This window comes from Sceloporus occidentalis, unplaced genomic scaffold (assembly GCF_023333645.1).
Source record: "Sceloporus occidentalis isolate IW3139 unplaced genomic scaffold, rSceOcc1.0.p SCAF_9, whole genome shotgun sequence".
In the NCBI taxonomy this organism is placed as follows: domain Eukaryota; kingdom Metazoa; phylum Chordata; class Lepidosauria; order Squamata; family Phrynosomatidae; genus Sceloporus; species Sceloporus occidentalis.
In genome coordinates, this window is record NW_028316989.1 from 6,743,826 (window position 1) to 6,757,457 (window position 13,632).

At 42.3% G+C, this 13,632-nt stretch overlaps 1 protein-coding gene across 1 annotated transcript; it reads left to right on the top strand.

The window, feature by feature from the left end:
* The first annotated feature begins 4,172 nt into the window (after positions 1–4,172).
* Positions 4,173–13,599, top strand: LOC149306806 (steroidogenic acute regulatory protein, mitochondrial-like). Its single transcript, XM_089537642.1, has 7 exons — positions 4,173–4,310; positions 6,724–6,837; positions 6,967–7,094; positions 7,824–7,982; positions 8,993–9,177; positions 10,770–10,863; positions 11,361–13,599. Exons 1-7 carry the CDS (start codon positions 4,247–4,249, stop codon positions 11,478–11,480), a joined length of 864 nt encoding a protein of 287 aa, XP_089393768.1. The 5' UTR covers positions 4,173–4,246; the 3' UTR covers positions 11,481–13,599.
* The last annotated feature ends 33 nt before the right edge of the window (positions 13,600–13,632 follow it).

Genomic DNA, 13,632 nt, shown 5'->3' on the forward strand with positions numbered 1-13,632 from the left:
CTATGTTTTGTATTCTGAGGCCAGATACTTCTCCATCCACTTGATGTTGTGCCTGCTTTTTCCCTCTTTCTTTTAAATTTGTCACACTAGCAGCTTAACTTTACTGTGGAATTTTTAAAACATTGTGATTTTAAAAAGCACTCTTAGTTTTGCATTTTATAGCAACGCCTAAAAAAAACCACCCTGCTATGTAACTTGAAAGTTTTCTGCATTTTTAAAAGAAGGCACTGATGTATAGATTCGATTATGTCTTATCATATCTGTCAATCTTACTTATCAGTATGTAGCAACCAGAATAATTTCTATTGTGCCTTGCAATAAGGGATCTCCCTCATATGAGGATTGGAAAGCTTTTCTTTTTCTACAGACCGAACAAGATGCCAAAAAAACCCTGTTATTTTGGAACATGGGCCCTTCATAAAGACAGAAATGTAATTTGTGAAAGTGGACAGTATGTCAATTTTGCAGAGAGATATATGGCTGAGTTAACTGAAATCAACACTTCCTTTTGGTATTTAGATAGAACACACACTTATTAATAGCTGCTTCCTCATTGCTAACCCTTGTTGCTGTAGTTACTGTTGTGTGCCTTTAAGTTGTTATTGATTTATCATGACCCTAAGGCAACCCTGTCATAGGATTGTCTCTGCAAGATTTGTTCAAAGGGGATTTTCCATCCTCTTCCTTCCAGGATGAGAGAGTGATTTGCCCAAGGGCATCTAGTGGGTTTCCATGGCCAAGTTGGAATTCGAACCCTGGTCCTGATCTAGCCCTCATACATGAAGCTGGTTTGCTTATTAATCTTGCATGTTATGAATTTTGATTGCCAGTTATTGCTATTTCAAAACCTGGCAAACTACTGAGAGGTAAGACTCTTTCACCCCTCACTTGTTTTACATGCAAAGTCAAAATCAGATCATTGTCACAGTTCAAGAACTTCTTCAATGATTATGCTATAATTCCCTTTCCCCCCCCTTTTTCTTGGTTGGAAAGGCTTCAGAATCTGGCCTGTTACAGACTGCCAAAATAAAGCTGCTTCGGGTCTCTTTGGAGGTATGCTATTTAAATGATGCATGGGTCCTAAGAGTCTGGAGGTCGCACCAAAGCCACACTCCATTCCTAAGCACCAGAGTGCAGCTTTTGGTGCAGCTTCCGGATTCGTAGGATGCATGCATCATTTAAATGGCATACCTCCAAATAGACCCGAAGCAGCTTTATTTTGGCAGTCTGTAACAGGCCAGAAAGATCAGGGAAAAAAACTCTTGCAGGATTCTGAGTTTCCCATTTTCTTTTCAAAGTGGAGAAAACAATAATTGGCATCATCACCATAATAAAAAATCAAAGGACATTATACCTATGATGTTTTAATCCCTCACCAAGTGTAATACAGTGGAGGAACTTATTGGCATCATTAAAAATCCAAATGGCCAAACGGTATAAAGAAACCCAGCAATTATGATAAAAAGGTGAAAAAGTACTAAAGCTCTGTCTTGAAAGGAAACTTTCAACCTGGACCCTGTGGCTGGGCATCCTCTTGCTTAGTCCCAACTAGATTTGACCTATTCAATAAACTGTTCAATGGTGAGTCAACATTTAGTAAATTCGGTGGGCCTACTCTAGTTAGGACATGGTTAGGTAGGAGGAAGTTAGTTAGGAGGGAGTTACTCTAGTTAGGACATGGTTAGTTAGGAGGGAGTCTGTTAGTTAGGAGGGAGTTAGTTACGAGAGACTAAAACTACATGAAATTTGCAATGATCATTGCCATTTTAACATCTAGGAACAGGGTATCTTAGGACTAGGGCTGTGGTCTCCTGGATCTTTAGTAGTTGTGTAAAATGACAGCAGGTGTGGATTCCTTACCTAAGAAAACACCATTAAATTCATGGGTTCACCATATCAACAGGTGACTTGTAGGCACACACACACAAATGCACACACATATCTTAAATCCATCAAATCTATATGGTTGGAGTGCTGTTGTTGTCTCAAATCCAGCTGCTTCTGACCTGCAGCTGAAGAGTTGTGGGATCAGCGAGGAGAACTATTTGGAGCTGAAGACACAACAACCTGCAGTGACTGATTGTTCTGTTGTGCCAGCTATGTGTTTCCCTAAACAAAAACAGGAACATATCACAAGCTGGTGCATTGTGTCTGACGCATTTACCACATTCACCTCTTTGGTTACGGAGGCTTGATTTGAAAGCAACATACAAAAGTGAGGCAGAGGAAGCTTTGGGAGTACCCCCCATGCTAGCCAAAGAAAACTGGGATCATACCAGAAAGAAGAGAAGAAACTGTTCCAAGGTCCTTTCTTCCTTGTTTGTTTGCTGTTCGTGAGCTCATTTTGCACCCGGTACATGACTATATCTTGTATTCAACAAAACACAATGAGCGTTGTTGTTGAACAACCTCCTCACCACCACAATTAAACTAAAAGTCTAACTAGTGGGCAAGCCAGTTGTAAGGATGTCTCATGCAACAATCACAATCACACTGGACCTTTTTTGGTAAAGCTTTCAGCAAATTGTATAACTGAGAAGTTCTCTCCTGTTCACTTGTTCTCTATATCCATATTTATAGGAGCCAGAATAGTGTAGTGGTTTGAATGTTGGACAAGACTCTGGAGAACAGGGTTCAGTTCCCAGGTTGGCTATGAAACACACTTGGGCAAGTCACACTCTCTCAGCCTCAAAGGAAGGCAATGGCAAACCTCTCCTGAACATGTCTTGTCAAGAAAACCCCATGATAGGTTTGCTTTAGGGTTGCCATAAGTCAGAAAAAAGGAAAGAAAAAGACACCCAACACACATACACATACCCCACCTTTCCTGTAATGAATCAAAAGTAATCCAGGTGGCATCTTTCCTACCTTTTATTGTCACAACAACCCTGTGAGGTATGGCAGGCCAAGAGAGAATGGTTGGCCCTATGGCTCAGTAGAGCCTTAGCATGGATCTCCCAAGTCCCTGTTTGACTCCTTAACCCATACTCCCCAACTGCTCTGTTTTTCAACTGTCCTACTCCTACCTTCAGTCTTTGTCTTCAGCTTATGTCATTTGCTGCAAACTGTATCCAAACTGCAAAAGTAGCATACATTCAGTTAATTCAGCAGCAGAGAAAGGGATTGAATCTTACCCTTCCCAGTAGACTCAGGCAAAAGCAAACTGCGGCAGCCTCTCCTAACTTGTCTGACTTTCCTCATTAATAACCTTTGCTATTGTTTGGCCACACTTGTCCCGGCTTGTAGCTGTGAAATGTTGGAGGATATGTATGGGCAACACGATTGGAATCCCAGAATTAGGAGGAATATTAGGTGAGATATAGTTCTGCCTATATTATCAGAACTTTTCAAATGTAAGAGCCGTACTATTGTCTCATGCAAACCTTTGCTGGAAGTATTTTAGCAGATTCTGGAGGATAGGCTTCCTCTGTCAGGGAGGCTAAAATTGCAGGGTCAACTAGATGGCGTCCATGGTGTCTTCTGCCTCTTTGATTCTATTTTATGACATCCTATGTTTTTATTTTGTTTTGTTTTCTTATTGAGGTTGGATCTATATTTAGGTATGTGTAACAAGACAGAAGCAAAGTAAAAACAAGTAACAAGAGGACAGCAATGGCAAACCTGCTTTGAAGAAACTTACCAAAAAAAGCCCTATGACAGGTTCGCCTTAGGGGTGCCATAAGTCAGAAACAACCTGAACATGCGCATACACAAGTTACTCACAAGCTGAACCTCCTAAGTGCAATTCCTTTAGTGGCTGCAAAATGAGCCACTGGTCTCTTGCTAGAGCCCTTTTTCTCCTTAGCAAAGCTGTTGTACTGATGCAGAAAGAAGAAAGCAAGGAGGAAGCATTCAGCTAGTAAGAATGAAGGGTTGGACTCGCTTATCATTCATGAAGCCGTTTAAAAAGCATAGCAACCCTGCTTGGAAAACAACTGCCAATCCTCAAACACAGGCCCTTCTTTAATGCACAACTTGCTCTCTAATGGGGCTTTCCCTTCCACCATGCATGCCTCTCTCCCACATTCCTCCACCCCCAACATAAGCGCATGAGCTGATGGGCTTGGCCTTGGTGTCAGCCATAAATGATGTCTTTCCTTATCTCTCTGCTGACAAACCAGCATCCTTCATCTGGTGTATTTAAGGCCAGAGAGCGTTGAAAATCTCTGGCAAACAACCACTGAGAGCCAAGGAGAGACAGCAAAGCCAAAGGATCCCTGACAACAACTTAAAGACCAGCCTCAGGATGCTGCCAGCGACTTTCAAACTCTGTGCCGGCATCTCCTACAGACATCTGCACAACATGACAGGTAAGGACAAGCCAAATAAAAAACTTATGATTTTATACATTATTTTTGATGCGTTTACCCCTGTTTAGGGATTCAAAGTGTATTTCATTCTGCCATTTGTCCTCGATGCAGAAAGGGAAATCTGTGTGGAGAAACAGCTTCTGCAAGTGTGGAAATGCACATTTCCAATAACAAATTAGCTGCAGCACATTTTGTGGGATTATTTGTGGGATTCATTACTACAGGTTGAGTCTCCCCTATCTGGAATTGCAATATCTGAAATACTCTAAAAACCTTTTTTTTTCCCCAGAGGTAGTTGAGATAGTGATACCTTTCCGTATGTGTAGAAGGTCTATAGGAAACCTAAATGAATTTTGTGTTTCAATATGGGTCCCTTCCCCAAGATATCTCATTATGTACGTATGTCCAAATGCAGGCAATCCAAAATCCAAAACATCAAGCATTTTGTACAAAAAAGACTCAACCTGTACATGTCCAACTGTGCTTCAACGTATACGTTCTGCTTTTAAGAGTCTTCGTATTTAAGAATGCTTGAATGCTAATGGATGGGGAAAGTATTTTGCCCTTCCCTTTGCAAATACTCACAAGAAAACAAAATTCATAATGACTTGCCTGACAATACTGAACCCCTCCACCTTAAAATCAGTTCCAGGTGACCGGAGAAAAGGCCAAAAGTCTGCCTAGTCCAGCATGTAGCTCCATCCTTCTGCTCCGCAGCAATTGGTATTGAGAGGCATGTTTCTCCCATGCCTGCTAAGCAATGCTTCTGTGTTTGATTTCTGTTTCTTATGCAGCTTATGGCCAGAGTCTTGTTGGTGGCTTATGCTGGTATTGGACAAAGAGGTTGTGCAACTGCAAGTAGCTGGTTCCTAATACAGCTTTGCTTTCCTAGCCACTTACTGGCTCTGGAGATGTGCCCAGGTGTTTGGTTGCCACAGCACAGTTGGGGAACAAGGATTAGTATTTGCCCTCCTGGACCACCCCCATGACCACCAGATTTCCAGTAGGATCTTGACTTTTATAAGCGGAATCTCCCTGATCTATTCTGCCTGGCCTTTTCTATATTTAGAGGCACTCACAATTCCATGCAAAGAAACCTTCTCCACTGGCAGTTGATTCTTATTTCAACAATGGTGATGAGTTAACCCTCTTCATTGCATCTGAGGGCATCTGACCACCTTGGAGGGTATAGGACTAGAACCTAGAAATAACTAGTTACAAATAATTAATTCCTTAATAATATGTAATTAAGCTTATTCTTAACTATAGCCTAATTATGTTGCATTATGGTAGTGTACCTGTAAATTTTAATTACCATTGTACTTAAGCCTGTGCTATCTCACTAAATGGTGGAAGAGAAATATAGCACAATTTAAGTTGCCGCCTTGTGTTCTCTTGTGGGTGCTGAGATGGCAGTGAGGTAGACAGAAGAGTGTATTTCATAGCACAATGGGCTGTAGCATTCAGGTGCAACTGTGGTGGTAACAAACAACTTCAGGGTCCTGGAAATATAACTGTAACAAGTTGCTTTCAAAGAGCCATTGTGATGTAGTGGTTTGAGCACTGGGAGATCAGGGGCTGATTCACCACTTGGCTATGAAAACCCACATACTCTCAGCCACAGAGAACCCCATGATGGGTTCACCTCAGAATCACAGAATCATAGAGTTCGAAGAGGCCATATCACTTGAAGGCAAACAACATCAACAAATTGCTTTTAAAACTAATACCCCAGACTATGCACAATTCTTTTTCCTTCCTGCCCTTCAACATCAGCCACCTGAGGCAGCTGCCTCATTCTGCTTCATGGCCAGGCTAGCCATATAAACAGTCCTCTCGACTGTCATTGTTGACTTTATCTAGCTGGACGCAAGTGCGTTTGACACTCCAATGCAGGAATAGTTTCTCTAGGGTGCTGGAGAATCCCCATTTCCCCAATAGACATTCCATGCTTCTATAGGCCTAAGACAGGGGTAGGCAACCCTTTTGAGCCGGGGGCCGGGTTGCTGTCCCTCAGATAACTGGGGGGCCGAAGCCAATAAATAAATAAATAAATAAATAAATATTTAAAAATTAAATAAATAAATAAACTGGGACAAATGTAGGACAAAATTTTCAAATGGATGACACTTTTTAAATAAAAAATGGAGGACACGCGAAAAATTTTCTGATTTTTTAAAAAAATGTTAAGATAAATGCATGTTTCTGAGGCTTCTATAGACAATTACCCCACCATGCCCCTTGCGCGAGACGCCAAAGGCCCCGGCGGTAATCGGTGGCAGGACCGGGCTGGGGCCGGTCCCAAGGCCTCGCCGGGCTGCATCCGGCCCACGGGCCGCAGGTTGCCTACCCCTGGTCTAAGAATACTTCACAGTCCCCTTTTCATAAAAGTTGTGTTGCTTCCTCTTCTTAGGTTTGAAAAGGAGAGCCGCTGTCACAATTGTGCAGGAGCTGAATAAATTTGCATTTTCCCGGCCTGGCCCAGCTAAGTGGATCAACCAGGTCCGCAGAAGGAGCTCTTTGCTGAGTAAGTAACAGGATGCGATTTGTCATCTATTTTCTTTTTGGGATGCAAAATCTCTGATCTGAGGCAGTTGTTGCAAATGCTGATTTTACATTTAAAAATAAAAAAATCCTTCCTAACCCAACGTTACAGGTTCTAGGCTGGAGGAGAACCCCTTCAGTGAAATGGAGATGTCCTACATTAAGCAAGGAGAGGAGGCTCTTCAGAAGTCACTGAATATCCTTGAAGAACAAGATGGCTGGAAAACAGAGACAGTCATGGTAGGTTCATACAGGGACGTACCCAAGGGGGGGTTTTCTTGGGGTCCAGACCCCCCCCCTTTCCATTAGATAAAATGAATGGTGTGTGCTGCCACGCCGCCGCACCCAAGCCCCATTATAATGGTGGCACTTAGTCTGGACCCCCCCCCCCCCCCTTCCCAAAATCCTGGCTACATCCCTGGTTCATAGCATATCCAATAGGTTTTGTTGCCTTAGGTTTCTTTTCATCACACATCCAGAAATTCAAAGCAGCTTCCATCAGTTTAGTTAGGACACAAGGGGATGAACTATGTAGGGTTGTAGCAGTTGCCTTATTATTAAGCAAAGTTATTGGCTTAGTAACATGAAGTTAAAGATTTTCATGGTGCTGGCCATACAGTAAAATGAAACAAAATCCACAAAAGAGTGGTATCTTTATTGGTCAGCTTCACTGGCTTCTTCATCAGGCAAAAGACTACTAATCGCTAGAGCCTGCACAGAGTTTTTATGGCACATATATGCTCCTTGCAGGTATCAGTCTGGAGTCTCCATTCTAGATGGATTGCAACTTCTGAACAGTTTTCTAGGTCAACCCCATACAGAGCATTTAAGAAAAGACGCATTTTGGGAATTCCCAGGGCATGTGTTGTAATGATGCTACAACGTACAACAACATTCTCAACCTCTGTGTTTTAGGTTATGCAGCTCAGTGTTTTTAACTTTTTAAGTCATTTCTTCATTTTTTTGCAGAACAATGGTGACAAAGTCCTAAGCAAAGTCCTCCCAGATGTGGGAAAGGTATTTCGGCTTGAGGTGGTAGTTAATCAACCCTTGGATTGCGTCTATGGAGAGCTAGTAGAAAGGATGGAGCAGATGGGAGACTGGAACCCAAATATCAAGGAAATCAAGGTAAGCATGTCAGCCTGTACACACAAACATAAAGAAGCACATTGCCAGGAAAGGGAGAATCTGCCACATTGCCAGGAAAGGGAGAAACCTTAACCTTGGGTTAAGGTTTCAACTCTGGAAAGAATGCAACTTCCATGCTCCACCTGCTGTCTGCTGTTGCCTTTATTCAAGTCTTTGTACAGCTTTGCTAGCCATTTTTAGAATATCTAAAATCCTGGTTCTAAGTAAAATAGGGATCATTTCCCAAGGTACTAAACACTTTATTGCAAGCCCAACACATTTCATTTCCAAACCTACATTCATCATTCTAATCCATGGGCAAGCATCTGAATGGTTTTGTAACCACTCCATCCCACTGGTTTTCATTTTTGAACAAGTATCTGGGAGTGTGTACTGTGGATGCTGTCTTTGATCCTCATCCCATCCCCTGACCCCTGCTTCTGCAACTGGCTTTGGTATTCCCTATCAGCTATATGCTGCCACTGTTGATATCTGCCATGGATGCAGGAAGAACTGAGTGGTGGCATCTGCTTCCCTGGTTTACATATAGGGACCACCCTGAGATTTGTTCAAAATAAAGCTTGGCAAAACCACTGGCGGCACTGGCTAGGGGTTTTAGAAACAGCTGTCCAAGACCTTTTCCAAACTCTGCTTCAGAAACCAAAGAGGAAAAGAATGAACCTATTGTGCACTCGGGGGAGTTGGCTTCTGACCAACACAGAACTTATTCTACCTACAGAAATGCACAGAGTCTTCCATTTGGAGGGAGTGGGACTGATCCTTAGCATGTCCTGGGAGAAAACAGTTGCCCCAGAGTAGACCAGGTGAATGGTAGTAAGAGGAAAAAACAATAAGCACCACAGTGACTATTCCTAGACCATGTCTTCTTGTTCTTTATTAATAATGACAGCTGGATTGTTTCAAACAAGAGATTAATTCTCTAGACCTGTGGCAATTGCCAGATTCCAAAGATAATATTGCTTTGTCGTTTTCTGGTAAACTTTCTATAGATTCTGCAGAAAATCAGCAAAGATACTGTGATCACGCATGAAACTGCAGCACCAACTCCTGGAAACATAGTTGGCCCGCGAGACTTTGTGAGCGTCCGCTGTTCCAAGAGACGTGGCTCAACATGTGTTCTCGCTGGCATGTCCACCACCTATGCAGCAATGCCTGAGCAAAAAGGTGTAATCAGGTAAAGAGACGTTTAAAAATAACCTGAACCTACTTGCTTTCAACTTCATTCATGTAGATCAGAGATGAGGAATTTATGGGCCTCCAAATGTTGTTGGACTCCAGTTCCCATTAGTCCAGTCAGCCTAGTCACTGGTGCAACGGATGACAGGAATAGGAGGGAATCAAGATCTGATTTTCTCATGGGTCCTAATCCTTGTTGTAGATTACAACAAACCTGGTGTTAGTGGTTGTATTCTGCAATCAGATGGTGGAGCATTAGCACCTATGGTAAAACTGCAGGTGTTTCTAGGTCATACCCATCAAGCAAGCTGTTTGCCCTTCAGTTGTTGTTGGACTGGAGCTGCCATCAGCCAGTGCATCTAATGGTGGTGGATTATGGAAACTACACTCCAGCCACATCTGGGGGATTCCAAGTTGCCTAGCCTTGCTGTAGGGTAGGAGGATCAACCAGGTAGGAGGACTAAGTGGAGTTTCTCCCTTCCAAATGCTGCTGTCCTGAGCAGTTGCTAAGCTTGTTTATTTCATCAGGCTTACATGAATATTAATAAAGACAGAGGGTCAGTTATGTTTTAACTTCCATGGGAGAAGATTGCACCATTCCATGTGATAAAACTGTTCCCTTGCATGATGATGCTATCATGAATCCATCAGCACATTTGCTTCTTTCTTAACCACTGTCGGCTCACCATGGTGTGACAGGAGAACCATCAGTGCTAGCAGATTTGTGATAAGAGCCACTTGTGTGTTTGTGTGGTAGAAACTGGTTGATCCTCCTACTGGGGTCGAGTGATAGCACACTCAAGGTCAAAACAACAGAGTCTTGTGATACCTTTAAAAACTAAAACGTTTTGTTTGGAATAGACTTTTGGGGACTGCACTCTGCTTTGTCAGAAGCAGTTCACAAAAGCCTAAAACGCTGGCTAGTTTTTGCTTCAAGTGTCTAACACAGCTAAGCCCCAACATCATTCTCTGAGCCCATGATCCAAAACACACTTAGTAGAGAGTAAGCCCCATTGTGGGATGCAGTCCAAATCCAGCTTGCACAGAAGAGCACTATAAATTACCAGGGTAAGAACTAGTGCTTCTCAATGAGGTTGGGAAGGGGCAACCAAACTAAATGGACCACTGCTGTGATGCAGTGTAAGGCAGCTCCCATAGACCATATAGAATGTAGTTCAGTGGTAAAGTACATGCTTTCCATGGTTCAATCCCTAGTGTATGTGTGCCCCTTCAGATCATCTGTCAATTTATGGTGACCCATAAATTTCATATAGTTTTCTTAGGCAAGGAATACTCAGAGGTGGTTTTGCCAGTTCCTTCCTCTGAAATATAGCATACAGCACCTGGTATTCATTGTCAGTCTCCCATCCAAGAGAGATGGAGAAATACAGTGCTGCCATTATCAGTAGCATTCCTGGGGCATGTCTAGTTCCAGATCTGATCCAAGATATTTTGTTGCTTAAGGCCAAGTCTTAATAGCAGGATTGGTCCTCTTTGCTTTTACCCTAATATATTAATTTTATGGAAACACTTCTAATGTTAATGACAGTCTGTATTGCACTAATACAATGCTCTCCTGTTTTCCTACAGAGGTGAAAATGGTCCCACATGTATGGTTCTTCGACCACTCACTGGAGATCCCTCCCAGACCAAACTGACTTGGCTTCTCAGCATTGATTTGAAGGTACCTACAATTACTGAACTAGATAAATCACTGCATATACAGGTTTGATCTGAGAGACTTTCCACCTAGCTTCAGTGTAGTTATCTCTCGCTGATGCAAACAACTGAGAATATTTTCATAATCTGTAGAGCCATGAGAAGGCAGCCACATCGAGTGCAAAGAAATACAGGTCTAGTATTTAGGACACTACATACCCCATGCTGAAAAATACAAAGCAAGAGAGATCGTGGGCATTTGTGCTTCTGTATGTTTATTTTGCGCAAGCATATTACTATTATTACTAGTTAACAAGGTGGGGCAAGATCTATGCAGATTTTTTTTGACCACTAGAAACCATGTTGAATTTCATTTAATATTGCCTATGTACATTCATGACTTCTCTTAGTACAGCATTCCTATTAAATATCCTAGGAGCTCAGAGTGACAACATTGGTCCTAAAAGAAGGAAATTAACATTTAATACAACTTTTTTGTCTGTTTTTCTTTCTTTTCTCCAGGGATGGCTGCCAAAGACAATAATCAACCAAGTTCTCTCCCAGACACAGGTGGATTTTGCAAACCACCTCCGCAACCATTTGACCAACTCTTCTGCCTCCGCACAGGCTGTGTCCTGTTGAAACACGTCAACACATCACCTCCTATTCCTTCTGGAAGACTTCCCATTCACAGACCACTCATGCCAACATCTTTCTTGGGTAGCTGAGGGGCAGCTCTGGAAAAATGGCTATAGGGACAGTAATATTGGCTGATAGGGAACAAGCTGCTTCTAGGCTTCTTGATGAGAAGTGGGATCTTGTATCCTCCCAGACAATAGAACAGTAGATATACTGGACCTAGTTGTTTGCTCCATAGATCCTATCATGGTATCTCATGAGAACATGGCATGGTGACTGCTATCCTGGTAATCTTGTGGGGTAGAGTAATAGGTAGCAGTTGGTTTCAGGGCAGCCTGAGAGGTTCAAGGCTAAGTGGGGATTTGAACCTAAGCCTCTGAAGTTTTAATTCAAGCTGCACTCAAGTCACTGATGCCTCTGCATGATGCACCATCTCGTATCTGGAAGACTCAAGAAGGGGATGGTGAGGGACCATAACTGGATGCCAGAGCATGCACTTTGTATGCAGAAGTTTCCAGGCTCACACTTTGGTGTCCCTAATTCAGGTGGGATCAGGTAACAAGCATTGAAAAAGTCTCTTTGCTTGAGGTTCCAGGGAATTCCTGATGACAACTGAAGGATGGATGGAACCTGGTATATTCCAGTATTTGGCTTCAAATGTTCCAAATTACCACACCCGTGCCTCGGCCAACAAGTTATTGAAAAGTTTTTGTGGTCATATTGGGTCACACACAAGCTACTGCCAAATAAAAACAGCAACGCACTCCTCCAAAATTCCTTCTTCCAGAGGGTATCCATGCATCTCACCACTATTGCCACTGTCCTTTTACTTTTGCCTCTCAGCAGCCCTAACCCCTGCACAAGATATAGCATGCTTACTGCTTCCCCCCTTGTTCCTCTTTCTGCTCGTTCACTTGCGGAAAACAGTAAGTGGATCAGCAAGAGAGAAACACCAAAGGTTAAGAGCACTTCCCAAACTGCAGCATGACAGTTCTATTGTCTTAATTGGATCAAGTGGTCAATTTTATATGGACTTGTCTTTGGGGCCGGGGAAACTGTGGCCTTCCAAATATTGCAGAACTCAAATTCCCATCAACCCATGCCAATTGGACCAATGGTGAGCCATGATGGGAATGATAGCTCACCCAAATCTGGAGGGCTGAATCATCCCCACCCCTAGTTTGCAAGGAAGAATTCTTACACTACTTTTCTGTATATCTGAACAAAACGTGGGCCCATTTACACTACACAGTTATAGCACTATGATTCTGCTTCAACTTCCATGGCATCTTCCCATGGAATCCTGTAATTTGCAGTTTAGGGAGGAACAATAAAAACTCTCAGCCAGTGTGCTAATGCTCCACCAAAGTACAAATAGCAGGATTCCACAGGATGTTGGCTTCACTTAAAATGAAATATAGTAATAGATTTGCAGTGTCAGTGGGGCCTCTGTTAGTCATTCATGGTCATTCTGGCAGTACATTTAGTTGATAGATCTGATCACCTCTTGTCACTTAAGTCACAAAGGAACAGTGATGCTGTGACAAATTTTACAGACGAATATATGGTCACTCATGGAGCTATAACACCCCCTTTAGAAAAAAAAAAGCCTGGACCTGCACATGAACTGACAGGATATATTTAATGTCAACCAAAGTCTGTTTCTCAAGAGCCAACAACAGTTCAAAATTCAACCAGGTTAAAGTAAACCCTGTACACTCACCTTGAGAATCTGATCCCTCATCCTGAGTCAGTTGTGTAGTTGGCATCTTATCCAAGCTCTCACTTGGTATTAACTTCGGTTAGTATTTCAAGCTACCTGAATCCTTACATGTATGGCACTACTTGTAGTCTTCTATAGAAATTAATGTATATGTATTTATTTCCCCCCCCTGTGTTTGCAGCATTATTTAATATTTATTCTAGCCAGGTATCTCAAAAGTCAAAATGCTTGTTTTGCATACTTGGTTAGCTTCCATTCAAAAATTGCAGATCATGCGATGTCATGACACCGTGATTTATTTCAAGCTATGTGACAAAGAATGTCTGTATTTTTTACAATCTGAGCAAGTTAAGAGGTGTATTTGCAATTGACAGGTGCAAAAAGCATGATCTAAGTTGAACAAAGATGTCACTCTACAATTCCAACTTTTGT

What these genes read in the sequence shown, in the direction of transcription:
- LOC149306806 (XM_089537642.1), top strand. Translation starts at nt 4,247, where the DNA reads ATGCTGCCAGCGACTTTCAAACTCTGTGCCGGCATCTCCTACAGACAT. An exon ending in CAGAAGGAGCTCTTTGCTGA is followed by an intron (nt 6,838 to 6,966) that starts GTAAGTAACAGG and finishes CCAACGTTACAG; the next exon opens with GTTCTAGGCTGGAGGAGAAC. An exon ending in GGAAAACAGAGACAGTCATG is followed by an intron (nt 7,095 to 7,823) that starts GTAGGTTCATAC and finishes ATTTTTTTGCAG; the next exon opens with AACAATGGTGACAAAGTCCT.